Source organism: Pelmatolapia mariae, linkage group LG14 (assembly GCF_036321145.2).
Source record: "Pelmatolapia mariae isolate MD_Pm_ZW linkage group LG14, Pm_UMD_F_2, whole genome shotgun sequence".
In the NCBI taxonomy this organism is placed as follows: domain Eukaryota; kingdom Metazoa; phylum Chordata; class Actinopteri; order Cichliformes; family Cichlidae; genus Pelmatolapia; species Pelmatolapia mariae.
The window spans coordinates 16,965,702-16,981,275 of NC_086239.1; the positions used below are offsets into that span (position 1 = coordinate 16,965,702).

Here is a 15,574-nt window from a genome sequence, read left to right on the forward strand (position 1 = left end):
AGTAAACCAGCTCTCTTTCTTCTTGTTTTTCTCCTGCCATGGCATACTGCTTATTAAAAATGCCACCAAAGGATTAGAGGCCTGCTAGACACAGGCCCCTAGGCCCAGTTGGTCGAGGGAGGCCTGGAGTACTGCTTGAAATGAAAATGAAACATACACCAACCAATGAAGAGATGCAAAATGTACCAAACTGAGACAAAAACATCTGCAATAAGAGACAAAACGACCCCAGAGATACACAGAATAGTTCAAAAAGACCGAAATGGAACACGAATGTGAGATAAACACAAGCAAAAGTGCAATATAGCCAAAGCCGAGCCACACAGTCGCTGCAAAGAGATTTCAAACAAGGACACACAAAGTGATACAAAATCACACAAAGTGTCTGCACAATACATCATTGGAGACACAAAGGAAATAGAAATCACTTCTGTGTGGTTTGCTCCCACTGCCAGTTCAGGTGTTTGGGTAATATGAGTGGGTGCCTTTTGTGCTCAGGGAGCATTGTTTCATAATCTGTCCATTGTACAACAGTCATAACAGCCAGAATGCACCTAACAACAAGTTTGTGATCGCTGGGTCGTTCTGTTATTTCAATGTCAGTGTCAACTGTGGAAACAGTGCAGGCTGTAAAATCCTCCTTGGTTACAATCCCAGTGTTCAGGGGCGTGTTACAGTATCTACAACTGAAAAACATTACTTATCATTCATGCTATTGGGATTTTTTTTTTTTTAAGATGACAAGAAAAACCTTTTTTCACGTGGCAAAATTCAAATAATAGATTATAGGGTAGGTAAATGATTTTAGCAGGTGGAGATTAAACCTCCTGAATAATGTTTGCAGAGGAATAAACCAGAAGGGTAAAACCAACATCGCTGCTCAGATGTTTGAAAAGAACAAACGCCCAGTTAGGTTTATTCAGAGCAACATGCTGCAAAGGCCAACCATTTAGGTTTTTCGAAAAATATTAATAAAAGTACAAGGACTCAGAAGCAATTGTAACAAGGCGTTACCAAAAGTTAGAGATCTTGCTCATTTCTTCTGTTAGTCTATTCCAGTTATACCTGTTTGAAGTTCAAATCATTCCAATTTTAGCAGTGTCCAGTAAAGACATCTGAGAAAAAAGTTACATATGACACATTTTTAAATAAAGTTAGGAAAAGAGATTTAAAAAAAATCCATTTACTGTTAAGTTATTCTGACAGCTTTAAAGTGCTTAATAAATTCATCAGAGCACCACCGAGTGTGAGGTTTGGTTAACAGTTAATTCACCAGTATACACAAGCTCTTTGATTGAAATCATACAGTTATTTTTAAATTCACTGAGTTACAAAAAAAGGGAAAAGAAAAAATAGTAAGCCACATTAGTACTATTTTTATATTACTTATAATACATATTTACTTGAATTTGTGAACAAAGACAGTAGTTTAAGTGGTTGAATGTTGTGCTTTGGCTAAAGTAATAATAATAATTATTATAATAATAATAATAATAATAATAATAATGATAAAGAACTAAAATATTTTTTTCCTGATTTTTATTTTATTTATTTATTTTTTTGAATAGGTGGTTTAATAAATTTGTACTGCATATGCGCCTAACTGAGCATGTGCAGAGGGAGTGCAATGCTCGGGCTTGATTTTGCCTTTTAGTGTTAAGTGTTATAAACCAGCCCGTGTTTCAAATGTCCGTGGTTTTCACTTTAAGACGGGTTTAACTGTGAGAGAAACAATAATTTTCTTTACTGAGCGGGTTAATTATATTAAGTTATATTAACCAGAAAGTCTTTTGATTTCAAGGGGGGGGAAATATGAACCAGCAGTGAAGGACTTATCCACTAGATGGCACCAGAGCTCGTTAAAAAACCACTATGCGCTTAAGTTTATTTTTTTTCTTTTTTTTAAATATTATTTTTACTTTATTATTATTATTTTATTTATTCATTTTTTCTCACTGAAATCACAGAAAATAACAGCTGCAGTTTTGCTGACCCCGTCACTCAAATATAACTTGGCTCCCTTAAAAAGAGAATTGTACTTTACCTTGCTAAATGAAGACTTTGGCATGACAGAACAGAGCTCCTAAAACTCAGAACAACTTCTTTAGCATAAGCAGCATTCAAGGCAGTGTTTGGCTTGTTAGTGGGAGTTTCTGTGCCTTGGACGACCCAAAAAGTCCAAGGCCTTTGAAAATACTCTCCTCCCTGGTGTCTCCATTACTTGTCTCCTCATTATTCTATTTTATCGGTCCAAGGGCATGTTTATTCATCCTTCTCCTTCGTGCCCACACTGCATATTGTGAGAATATTTCGTGAGGAGACGTATCGTCTGACTGTGCTGATATTTATTTACGTGTGTATTTATGTATTTTGACTTGGTTGTGAGTTTATTGTCTTTCAGATGCTTCACTGTGTCCCACAGAGCTGCACTCAGAAGCAGACCTGTGCTCGCTGCTCATTGGATGGACTTTGCGCTGTGTCATCATTTCTACCCTCTATTCCTGGATGGAGGACAGCGTTGTCAAGGTGTTACGTTTAAGAGGCTCTTCAGCTTATGTGGGATATGGGTCAACAAAGGTGGACTCAACTTTGCAGCTCTATGTGTGTGTGTGCACAATTCATATATATATGTATATATATATATATATATATATATATATATATACATATATATATATATATATATATATGGCACTCAATCTGTCTTTAATAAATGTGTGAAACCATCATGTCACACAGTTTCGTTTTGGTTTTCCCCATTCCGGGCTGTTCATGAAAAGTCATGTGATGATGTTTTACGTACCATCACCGTTGGTTTGTTTGTTTGTTTTCATTCATCCACCCTCTCCACATTTCGTGTGTGGATGTGGTGACAACCAGCTGCTTCTGCCAGGCACAGGCTGCTTCACCAGTGATAGAAGACCGAAAAAAGACTGACGCAGGCAGAATTCGTGAGACCCGCAGGGAAAGCCCTTGTTAACTCTAATTACTCCCACTTCGCCAGAGTTCAAATTCATTTAATCCAAGCTGCACCGTGGGCACATTAGGCCAATTAAAGCGCTGTTCACTTGCCTCGGTGCACCTTGGCTGAGTTGTCTTGATAATGACCAGTTTGCTTGCTAAATGTTTGTCTCTGTGTGCACACGGAGGACCTTCTTTTTCTCTTTTATACGAAGAATGAGGAAAAATGAATTTGTTATTACACTTCTAGGCTAAAAGGCCTAACCTGGACCACAGCAAGGCTTTCAGAGTGCACTAAGGCCTGCTGTCAATCCTCTTATATTGTGCCTCACTGAAAATGGATTAGTGAGTAACACTGGCCCCGGGTCACTTTGGAGGGATTTGATTGAATGGGCCTGTAGCTGATACTGACCTCCTATACTAACATACTAAATCATTTCCCCTTTAAATTATTACAAAACCAAAGAGTTGTAGTGTTTGGGGGAGGGAAATTGCGCTTTATTTTTATTTTTATTTTTTATCGAAAGGAGGAGTGCAGGATTTAAAAAAAAAACCTTCGATCTGGAATACATCAAATTTTCTTTTCACATTTACACGCTAAAGAAAAAAAAAGACACGAGTGGGTTTGCGTCCTTTTTTAAGAGACATGTTGCCTGTGAACAGAGCTGTTTGTGGAAACGCGCAGGAGCCTTCAGAGACGCTGCCTGCAGGACGTAAGTAGCTCTCCAGGGTGCTAAAGTTGTCTCCACACCCCCATCTAGGCGCTTTTCGTGACACTTTCAGCCCGTAATCCCCACACGATGACCGGCCTGTGTCTTCATCAGAGCGACACCGGGGCGAACAGGTAAAGGTTTCGGGGATGGTTAGTTGGCGAGTGTGTGTGAAGACAGAAACAAAGAAAAAAGAAAAGAAAGAACGCAGATCCGAGTGGGTATCTGTAAGATTGTCTCATCGGACCCTGTCCTGATGCCGTTACAGACATGTGGTGAGTGCTTCAGTTGTGCTTAAACATCTGTGAACGTTCAAATAATACTGGGCAAAATGGAGACTTGTGTCTGTACCCCGGTTTGCAGGTGTCAGAGGTGTGACTGATAACTGATAGTGAACGCAAGGCTTCACTATCTTGGTCACCGTGGGAGGACAATGCAACATATTGCTCCAAATTTCAGATGGCCGCTGTGGGAGTCCAGCCATCCGTGTGTGCCCGTAATTAAAAACAGACACACCTTACCGGCTCTGCCCTTTTACAACTTTCTGTTATGGGTCCTGCTGGGAGTGCTGACGTTCCCTTGCTGCGTCCGCTGTTTGATATTCAAAGTGGGGGTCCTGGGGCCCTGGAACTGCGACCCTGTCTTTTACAAGGCCCTGCCTGCTGCGGCGGCCAGGCTCGCCGTGAGCAGGATAAACGGCGACGCCGCTCTAGATCTGGGCCTGAAAATGGACTTCATCATCGTCCAAGAGCCGTGCGAAACCTCGAAAGCGCTCACGGCATATATTTACTACGAGGGCATAGCAGACGGACTCGTTGGCCCCACCAACCCCGGATACTGTGTCGCAGCGTCTCTGCTCGCCAGGAACTGGGACAAGGCTCTATTCTCATATGGTTGTGTCGCCTACGAGCTGGAGAGCGCCACGGCATACCCAACTTTTACCAGGACAGTGCCGTTTCCCACCGACGTGTTGTTCGTAGTGTTGAAACACTTCAGGTGGGCGAGCGTCCTGGTAGTGTCATCCAATGAGGACATCTGGATAGACACGGCTGTGAGGGTTGCTTCTGCTCTCAGGAGCAAGGGGCTTCCCGTTAGACTCGTCGGATCTATGGGCGTGAATGAGACGGAGGTGGAGAGCACGATGAGGAAGATCCAGGATGCAGGAGGTGTCAGGGGTGAGTGTGTGAGAAAAACAGTGCCCCATAGATGATTATATGCAGTCTGTGGAGGGACAGGAGAAAAGCACCCAAGGTACAATCTGTGCTGTGTTAAAGTTGTGAAATTGTGGTATGGTTCTAATGCGCAAAGGCTCTGATATTTTGGCCATGCATTTATATTTGTTATATAAAATCAGCAGTAAAACACAGCAGTGTAAATAAGTGGCATACCCTTCTCTTTCTCTGGTAATGGACCTCTATCTGTCATCTTTCACTTACTGCCAATATTCTTGCCCAAAGGGGAGATTTTCTAAGAAAAGGACATTTCGTGTGCTCAGTTTAGTCAAACGAGGTCTCAAAATAACAGTGGCCACTGATTTATTTATTTATTTATTTTCAGTTCAATTTTATTATTAAATCACAACAGCAGACACCTCGAGGCACTTTATATTGTAAGGCAAAGTCCCTACAATAACACAGAGAAACCCCTAACAATCAAACAACCCCTGCTTTGACCAACTTTTGTTACAAAACACTGGGAGCAAACATCATTTGACATTAAAGCAACTTGCAGAATGGCAAATGCCAAACCAATAGATCACCCAACCAGAGTACTGTCACACCTCAGCTGTTCTCCAACACCTGAGCCGGACGCCATTTAGTTAACTCAGGTTTGACCTTGTGCTTAAAGCGAAGAGTGGCACCAATTTAATTAGTCTGCTTTTTTTTAAAAAAGACTTTTATTTTGACAATAAGAAGCTGCAAAGGTTTCAGACATTTCCTCTTAAATTTCTGGCACGTTTACTGCAGTTAAGATGTTTCACACTCTCTCCATTCAATAAAAATAAGGTGCTTTTCCCAACACAGCATTTGTTCATAATAGTCCTGTTAGTGCACCACATATATTCATAAGGAATTTGTAATGCTTTGTGTCTTTGCTCTTCATTTCAGTCATCGTTATGTGCATGCACTCAGTCTTGGTTGGAGGTCAGCAGCAGGCTACTTTCCTCCTCAAAGCACGCAAGATGGGTCTGACTTCAGGGAAGTATGTGTTTGTGCCCTACGACGCTCTGCTCTACAGCGTGCCCTACATGAACGTCTCCTACCTCCCTCTGCAAAACAGCAGCAACCTGAGAGAGGCCTACGACGCCGTGCTCACTATCACAGTGGCCTCGGAGCCGCTGTCCTTCAACGAGGCGTTTGCTGCGGCCAAGAGGAGCAAAGAAGTGACGCTGCCCATGGAGCCAGAGCAGGTAGGAAGCCAATTCAACTGATTTCACTCACAATGTCCTCTTTGTTTGTTATTCCATCACACATTGTTGCATATCATGACATATATTGGTGCAAAGGCTGAGTCATTAGACAGTTATAATGTTTCCTGCTGTCTCCGCATGCATATTATAGAAAAACATAATCACATGCTTTTAATAATAATATATGATTTTCTATATTAATTATAAAATATCCCTTTTAGCAGCTGTAAATGACTGAAATAGGATGCCCGTCATGTTTTCTGTTACAACCTTGCTAAGCCTTCGCTTGAACCTGCAGGTTCATCCGCTGTTTGGGACCATCTATAACAGCATCTACCTGCTGGCCAAGTCCATCCAAAATGTCAGGAAAGCAGGCATGCAGCTGTCAGGGTCGAACTTGGCCTATTTCAAGCGGAACATCACTTTTAATGGCTTCAACCAGGAGGTCAAAGTGGACACCTCTGGGAGTGTTAAGACCAACTACATCATCCTGGACTCTGACAACAGGGGCAGCAAGCTGTACCAGACCTATGTAGTGGACCTAACATCAGGGGCACTCCGTTTTGCGGGGAGGTCCATAAATTTCCCCGGAGGGTCCCCTCCTCCCTCTGACTCCAGCTGCTGGTTTGACCAAGGCATCATCTGCACAGGAGGTATGAGGCTCTGGTGTGTTTGTGTAAAGAGGTGCGAGTTTACCCAAGTCTACATTTTGTCATTTATCCATCAGTCTAATGCATACCACTATGGTCCTTAGGTGTGGAGGTCACCTACATCATAATAGCGTTAGCAGTCATCTTCTCCCTGGCTGTTGCGGGGCTCACGGTAATTCTCTATATCAGGTAAATATCCAAAGTCTTCTTTTTTTTTCAACAAAGCTTCCCGCTTCCAAGCCTATATTCAGAGATTTGAAGTAGTGTGATCTATACCATGTGGTATGATGTGGACAATAACTAATATCAGCTCCAGAATCACATATAATTATGCCTCTTTGCTTGAGAAGACATGTCTCATGTATAAAAGTTTGAGAATTATAAATGTACTTTTAACTTAAAGCTCATCTCTGGATTAAAGACAGTCAGACACACCAGAAGAATCTACTCGAAGAACTATAAGCATTCTCCTTTTTTAGATAAAATGGTGAAAATTTGGGTTTGTTCAAGCCAATATTATTTTTACTTATTAAGTCATGACAGCAGGGAATATAAATTTGTAACAAAACAGAAGAAAAAAAGCATTTTTCCAGATGTAGACATTTGAGGGAGACATCACTACTTCCCCCTGTAACCTTTCTGAGATTCAGGGAATTTGTTGTACGTGTGCACTGTGGGTGTTCTGTGCTGTTTACCTATTGTAAAATTACTTTGGCAGGAGGAGACTTCATCAGATCCAGCTGGTCAGAGGTCCCAATCGGATCCTCCTGACCTTAGAGGATCTCACTTTTATCAACCCTCAGCTTAGCAAAAAGGTAAGTCATCACTAAATTAGACTAAAGCACACCGTTCCATCATCTGTGCGTTTTCCACATCGTCACATTTAATGTCTGCCAAGCACAGCATGGCTCTCATTTCTAATAAATCTTTAAATGGTGTTTGATGTCATGCAGAAAATCACTTTAGAAGATCTGAGCGAGTCCAGGAGCGCTCTGGAGGAGAAATCTGCAGACCCCTCACACTCTGTGAATAGCATGCAAACAGAAACTCATGAGACCACTAACGTAGCTGTGTACGAGGTAAGCTGAGTTTACATCAAATATTCACTAAAGCTTCTTAACGTAAGCTGGTGAGTAAGTGAGGAAGGTAAGGGAGATCCTTGTGTAACATAAGCTAATGTCTGGGCCAGTGACTCAAGATGCTTTATATACAAAATTAACACATTTCAGTGGAAGGAGGTTGGCTAAATAAGAACCCTTGATGACTCTATCAATGCAAACGTTTAATTTCGTATAATAATAATATCATGCTTTTGCATTTAGGGCGACTGGGTTTGGCTGAAGAAATTCGAAGAGGGCCACTTCAAGGAAGTAAAACAAAGCACCTCCAGGATTTTCATGAAGGTAGAGCAGCATGTCCAACTTGATGTCACTTAAATGCAGGAGGCATGTTCTGCTTAACGTGTCTTCAGATTTTTACAAATTTTTATGACAATTTGTGGAAGAGAGTGATCTGAGAGCAAGTTAGGGTTAGAGTCAGAGGACTGCACGTCAAAGTCAGAGTGAACTCTATTGTTGTCTCAGCCCAGTATGGATATACAGAGAGATGAAATGTGACGCTCCTGGTCGACAGCATACACAGAGGGCAAATAGCAAGACATTGTGCTCTGACACCACTAAATATATATAATACAAAATATAGTGTATACAAATATACAAAATATAAATGCAAAATACTGTGTTATCAAATGGTACAAATACAAATATAAACTATACAGTGTTATTGTCATGTGTCATTTCAACACAATATTTAGGTGACATGTGCTCTCCTGTGTGACCCAATGATGAATGAGAAAAAAAAAATGAATGTGTGATTCCTGCAAATATTAAGACTGAAAAATGTGTATGATTTTTTGGTCATCTTAACAAACTGCAGCTACTTTTCTCAGATGAAGGACCTGAGAAACGAGAATGTAAATCCGTTCCTGGGCTTCTTTCTTGACTGCTCCATGTTTGCAATGGTGACGGAGCACTGCTCGAGGGGCAGTCTGCAGGACCTGCTGAGGAACGAGGACGTTAAACTAGACTGGATGTTCAAGTCCTCCCTCATGCTCGATCTCATCAAGGTGATAAAAAAGTCTTTTAGAAAAGAACCGCTTGCCATTTTTTGAAGGGAAGAAAACAGCAAGAGTTTTATTAACCTCCTAGGACCTGGCATCCACATATGTGGACATCACATTTTGGGTTGTCTAGACCAAAATACCTAATTTTACTCTACAAGGGCCTGATATCCACTTACGAGGACATTATACTGCCATTGTTCAATCAAAATTTAAAACCAATGTCCTCATATGTTGATCTCATTTTTCTCAGAAACAAAAATTAGGTAAAAATCTGGTAATTCTTTGTTTTTACATTCATCAGGTCCCAATCAGCCCAAATAGCAAAGAAAAATTAAAAATGCATACCATGAAAGAGTTCGGGTCTTAGGAGGTTAAGTGTTTTTAGTTGTTTCTTTATGATTGAATCAAAGTGTTATTTGCATCTGAATCTTTCTAGGGTATGAAATATCTTCACCACAGGGACTTCCCCCACGGCAGGCTAAAATCTCGAAACTGTGTGGTAGACGGCCGTTTCGTCCTCAAGATTACTGATTATGGCTTCAATGAGCTGCTGGAGTCTCAGAAAGCTCCTTTAGAAGAGCCCCCACCTGAAGGTACTGTTTGCTGTGCTGTGTTTTACACTCAATATACTTTATTGAAACAATGCCAGAATCTAAATGTTTCCTTTGTTGTACTTAGATCTGTTTTGGACAGCACCAGAGATTCTACGCGACCTTGCAAATTCTCGCAAAGGGACATTTAAGGGAGACGTGTACGGTTTTTCTATCATTCTTCAAGAGGTGGTGGTGAGAGGGCCACCGTACTGTATGCTGGGACTGCCACCCGAAGGTGTGTATTCATCACAGAATACTCAAAAAATTAGTTATTTACTTATTTAGTAAGGAGAAGATGGAGATATCTGATTTTGGTTTGCCACCAAAAGCTGTCTTTCCACTTCAAAGTCAGTTAACAGTGTGTCGGTATCGAGATAAAAGTAATAATAGTTTTGTATTCTGTAATTTGTTTTTAATTCTGCTTAGTGTCAGTTAGTCTCCCGTTTGATTTCTTTCTTGTTTTAGTTTAATGTTCATTAGTTTTAGTGTTAGATCTGTTTTTTAATTATTATTGTATGGAGGGCATGTGTCAGATGCTAGATTTCGGAAAATCCACAGAAGTTTTTGAAAGGATTTGTACGGTTGCGCTGAGAGGCCAAACGGACTGCAACTTAAGAAAACACCAGCAATAAGAAAAACGCTGCAAAAGCACACAAAACACAACGGAAATAGAAAAAATGACAACGGAAATAGGAAAAAACAAAACACAAATAGGATAAATGAAAACAGAAATAGGAAAAATCAGATTTCCAAAAGCACAAAGGAAGTGTTTCTGGGGAGACAATAACCCGACAGACCAGTTGCAGGAACCAAGAATTGTGCTGGGAGACACTTAAAAGAAGTGGAGGATCTATCGGTTTTGTGAGGAAAGAAAAGATGAGAGGTAAGTGTGTTAGCCTAACTATTAGCCTAAAAATCCGTCATTAGTATTATATGAATCATGATGAAACATGCCTACCGTGTTTTGGGTTCCTGCAACTGGTCCGTCGGGTTATTGTCTCCCCAGAAACACTTCCCTTGTGTTTTTTCCTATTTCTGCTTTTGCAGCGTTTTTTCTTATTGCTGGTGTTTTCTTAAGTTGCAGTCCTTTTGGCCTCTCAGGGTCACCGTACATTTGATTCACAGTGTCGTAGACCCCACAGTCTCAATAAACAATCCCTCAAAGGTTTATCAGGGAAATGTACATACAATTTTATCAAACTAGCAAACAGTAAAATTATATTACCTCTATATTTTTACTGTTTACAGTTTAGTTCACAAAACTGTTTCAATTATTTTAAAATTTTTATTTAAGGTTTTATTTAGTTGCATTATTTTTATTTCACTTAATTAAAATGTTTGTTTTACAAACAGCTTTAGTTTTTAGTTTGGTTTTAGGCACCTGTAATAACTTTGGTATTTATTCATCCCGTGTTCTCCAGAGATTATCCGTAAGGTGAAAAAACCTCCTCCCATGTGCCGTCCTACTGTGGCTCCAGACCAGGCTCCGCTTGAATGCATCCAGCTGATGAAGCAGTGCTGGAGCGAACAGCCTGACCGCAGACCGACCTTTGATGAGATCTTTGACCGGGTTCGTTTTTGCAGACGACCTCGTGGCCTCATTTCTTTACTTCATCTAAACTATTTAATGTTAAACATATTTGTTTAACATGACGCCGTACTTTTTCCAATAGTTCAAGCTAATCAACAAGGGTAAGAAGACCAATATCATCGACTCCATGCTGAGGATGCTGGAGCAGTACAGCTCCAACCTCGAGGATCTCATCAGAGAGAGAACAGAGGAGCTGGAGGTGGAAAAGCAGAGAACGGAGAAGCTGCTGTCTGAAATGCTTCCACCGTCAGTCAACACTCTCACACAATCCTGCCAGCATGAAGTTTGGAAAATAAATGTACCCCTACTCCATGATCATCTCGTTCGTCCTTTTTTTTTTTCTATTTCTGTCCAGTTCTGTGGCAGAGGCCCTGAAAACCGGCGCCACAGTGGAGCCAGAGTTCTTTGATCAGGTGACAATCTACTTCAGCGACATTGTGGGTTTCACCACCATCTCCTCGCTCAGTGATCCCATTGAGGTGGTCGACCTCCTCAATGATCTCTACTCACTATTCGATGCTGTGCTCTCTAACCATGATGTCTATAAGGTCAGGGAATAATATCGCCTGATAAACACCCAGTTTCAGAGGTTACTGGTCTGAAACCTTTGACTTCCACTTGATTTGCCCTTTCACTGAATAAACTTCTTGATTTGTCCAGGTGGAGACCATCGGTGATGCTTACATGGTAGCATCAGGCCTGCCTAAGAGAAACGGCAACAAGCACGCTGCTGAGATCGCCAACATGTCTTTGAACATCCTCAGCTCAGTGGGAACCTTCCATATGCGACACATGCCGGACGTGCCCGTCAGGATACGAATAGGAATCCACTCAGGTGGGCGTGACAGTCTTTGGAGTCATTATCAGCCTGACAAGCTTATCAGGCAGAATCCAAAGATGAATGTGGGTCGCTGAAAGAGATTTTAGAACAGGAATCCAAATAGTAGTCCGATCGTATTTATTCATTTAGAAACAGTATATTTGGCTACTGTGGTGCATCGTACAAAATAACACAACAATTAAAAAAAACACAACAAGACTATGACACAGGTAAATGTACTGTGTAGTAAGTATAAGAGCTGCAGTCTTGGCAGTGGACTTTGCAGTGCTTTAGTCTTGATGCAGAGTCGATGGACAAGCATTAGTTCAGGTAGACACAGGCAGTCACAGCTCATTGCCATGCCAGCCCACATCAGCTGATATCTCATTGTATGCCTAAAATATCCTTCAGCAGGAAATCCACGTCATAGCTTACAACATAACCACTCCTAACCCTAAACTGTAACCTTCCACACCAATCAGAGGTGCTGCGGGCTGCATCAGCCTGATTAGTAGTTGCATTTCCTTGGAGGTGTGCATCAGGTTAAAGTTACCCCGCAGGGTTAAGAGGCATTTCCGGGTATGTTATTAAGTTATTTGCTGCTAAAGCATAATTCAGGCATTATAGTGCACGTTTTAAGCTGCTTTAGTTTGCCCACAGTTGCTGCACATCTGCAGTCCACTCCGCTGCAACCCACCTCTGCCTCAGGTTCTCAATTTCATGTTTAATTGATCTCGTATTTGTTGTTATTGATGCATGCTCTGTTATGAGGTGGGACTCTTAATGCTTCTCTCCAAGTGAGGGATGTAAAACACCTCAGATGCTAAAACTTTCCTAATTGAAACCATGGGTTTCATGGCTTTCAGCCTTTAAATTAAAGCACCACTAGTAGCAGACATTTTTCCATGAGTGAATGGAATGATTGGACTTCTGTTGTGTATTTTGCAGGGCCCTGTGTTGCAGGCGTGGTGGGTCTGACTATGCCTCGGTATTGCCTTTTCGGAGACACCGTGAACACTGCCTCTCGTATGGAATCCACTGGCCTGCGTACGTGCGATCTTTGCTGCATCGTGGAATGTTTAGGTTGACTCTTTTGTCTGTATATTGTCTTTATATGCGCTTTATCCTCTCCTCAGCTTATAGAATCCATGTAAATATGAGCACAGTGAAGATCCTCCGCTCTCTTAACGAGGGTTATAAAATAGAAGTCCGAGGAAAGACAGAGCTAAAGGTAACACTTTGGGAAGGATTTACTTATTTACTAAAAGACCAACTGCACAGCTCTGAGTTGTTCTTTTTGTTGCAGGGTAAAGGTATTGAGGAGACATACTGGCTTGTGGGGAAAACCAACTTTACAAAGCCTTTGCCAAAACCACCAGAGATTAAACCAGGGTAAGAGACCGAGTCTCGCTTTTCATTCGCTCACTGCACCGTCACAACAGCTGAATTTAAAGGGAGATAATGAAATGTGTGCAACTGTCACAATTTGCCATTGAAGTCAGATTCATGAGTCACTTGTAAACATCTTTTTTTTTCAGATATATTTTCAGAAATGTCGCTTTTCATTAGTGTGATGCACACATGTAACTTGTGTCCTGCCACTCATGCAAACTGCAACTATCCACATGTTGCTTCAGGCAAGACAATCACGGGCTGAACCCTGAGGAGATAGCTGCATACAGGGAAAAGAAAGCAGAGAAAAAGGCTTGATCTTCTTAGTCCATACACAGGAGGTATAGATCTGCATGCCAGCTGGTGTTGTGCTGTAAAGTGCTACCGTGATGAGATTGTGCGCATAAATTTCCCTTATAGATTTCTGGATCTCACAAATTGCTTGTGGTCTGGCAGTGCCACATTAATCTTTTGATCTTGTCGTATCTTCTTAAGCAGATTGGGGAAAGCCCTCTGTGTTTAGTGCATTCGTTTTCATTGTGGCTGGCTGGTGGTTTTTTGTTGTTTGTGTTTTTTAATTTACTGTGTTTGTAGCAGCTCTCGTTGTGTTTTTGTGGATCCTAGAGCACTCCCTAAAATTGACAACTGCACAAATTACAGCCATGATTTTAACACCTTACTCTGTGTCAACTAGGGACAACTGGCAAGAGATGGTGACAGAGGAGATCAAGACTCATTTCCGCAAGGCCAACAGGCAGGTGGACAAAAAGTTGTGAAGGCAAGGAAGAGAAGGAGAAATGTGGAGCAAGCAAAACTAGAGGAGAGGAAAGGAGAGGAGAAAGCATCAGGAGGAGTAAGCATCCATCCAAATAGAGACAAAGAGCTGGGAGGGGCACGCAGAGGACAGAGAGCACCACCCAGCTTCTCACTGTGGCTTAAGGCAGACTTCTTTAAGAGGATTGTCCATCGACCGGCTAATCTGCCTGCAGCCAGCACAGCAAAACACAACGGTGCTAATGTAATGAGAGTTACCTGCCTACGTACCTGCTGCCAGAATCACAGGGAAGGTGCACCACTCCTTCATGATGGATGCACTCGCTCGCTCCTCTCTGCACTCACCGGCCACTGCGTGGTCACCTATTACAGGGCAATCAGAAGCTCACTTGCTGGAAGATTTGAGTGCCCCAAACGCCTATTTCAAAATGAAATGTTATCTTTTTTTCTGGTGATTTTATCTGTTTTTAGTTTGTTATAAAGCTCATAATATAGTTGTCGAGACTGTTACTTAGCTGTGGCTGAATTCAAAAACTGGTTAGCCATCCAAAGTTTGAGGCAAAAGCTGCTACTGTATGAAAATAACAAGATGAGAGGAAAAAAAGAAAGGGGTCGATCAGTTTTTTTCTACTGTCTTGAAGCACATGACAAAGTAAGTTTAAGCCCATGCCTACAGTTTTTTTTCTTGAAATATTTAACAAGTATAAATAAGGAAAAGTATGACTCATTTTTATTTCTGTCATGAGGAGGAAAATGGCCACTTCCTTTAGTGAAACATGTCACTGTTTCTAATGTGCTCAGTGTCATTTTAGTATCTATTGTCAGCACTCAAAACTCTAGTTAAATGAATCCACCTTAATGTTCTGTTTCTGATGAGGTGCTCAGTAAGACGATACAAATAAGATACATGTTGAAAATCAATAACGGACCCAGTGAAAAATTCTCAATGACTGGGGAAAAATATAATTATTACACTAGATTAAGATCTCAGACATTTTAAACCTGTAAAGCCTGAATAATGAAAAACATCAATAAATAAAACTGGAGAGATTATTCAACCTTCTGACGAATTAACAGAAGACATTGAATATCAGTTTGCATATACGAGTTTTAATTTGTATCATGTTTAATACATATGGCGTTTTTGTGAAATTTATTGCTCACAGGCACACTGTATGTGTGTCAACTGTATATACATCAGGCTTTACAGGGGAAAAAATCAAAAATGTAGAGAAAACATTATGTTTTTATTCACATCAACCAAAATTCCAACCAAACTGTTATTATTATTTAATTATTATTAACACACATGAATTTGTAATCGTGTGTCAAGTGTCATATGGTTTCTTTAAAAGATAATGGTCCCACGTATATAACTTACACATATATATCCAGGACAGCAAGGAAGGAGTAACAGATGAACAGCACCACCTTCCGGTTCAAATTAAATTAGCAAGTAAATACAATTTATATATATATATATATATATATATATATATATATATATATATATATATACATAGTGCTTGTCACAGACATAAGAGCTAGAAA

At 40.9% G+C, this 15,574-nt stretch overlaps 1 protein-coding gene across 2 annotated transcripts; it reads left to right on the forward strand.

Annotated features, from left to right (window-relative positions):
• Positions 1-3,304: 3,304 nt before the first annotated feature.
• Positions 3,305-14,133, forward strand: gucy2f (guanylate cyclase 2F, retinal). 2 transcript variants are annotated; one of them, XM_063493516.1, is made up of 20 exons: positions 3,305-3,674; positions 3,786-3,946; positions 4,035-4,846; positions 5,780-6,081; positions 6,380-6,734; positions 6,836-6,920; positions 7,450-7,546; positions 7,685-7,810; positions 8,054-8,134; positions 8,680-8,856; positions 9,290-9,446; positions 9,532-9,681; positions 10,868-11,016; positions 11,120-11,283; positions 11,393-11,585; positions 11,698-11,872; positions 12,806-12,904; positions 12,994-13,088; positions 13,164-13,249; positions 13,944-14,133. In XM_063493516.1, the coding sequence occupies exons 3-20, from the start codon at positions 4,105-4,107 to the stop codon at positions 14,023-14,025; spliced, it is 3,315 nt and encodes a 1,104-aa protein (XP_063349586.1). In that variant the 5' UTR covers positions 3,305-3,674; positions 3,786-3,946; positions 4,035-4,104; the 3' UTR covers positions 14,026-14,133. The 2 variants fall into 2 exon arrangements, with proteins under 2 accessions (XP_063349586.1, XP_063349585.1); XM_063493515.1 differs by having other exon boundaries at positions 3,305-3,946.
• The last annotated feature ends 1,441 nt before the right edge of the window (positions 14,134-15,574 follow it).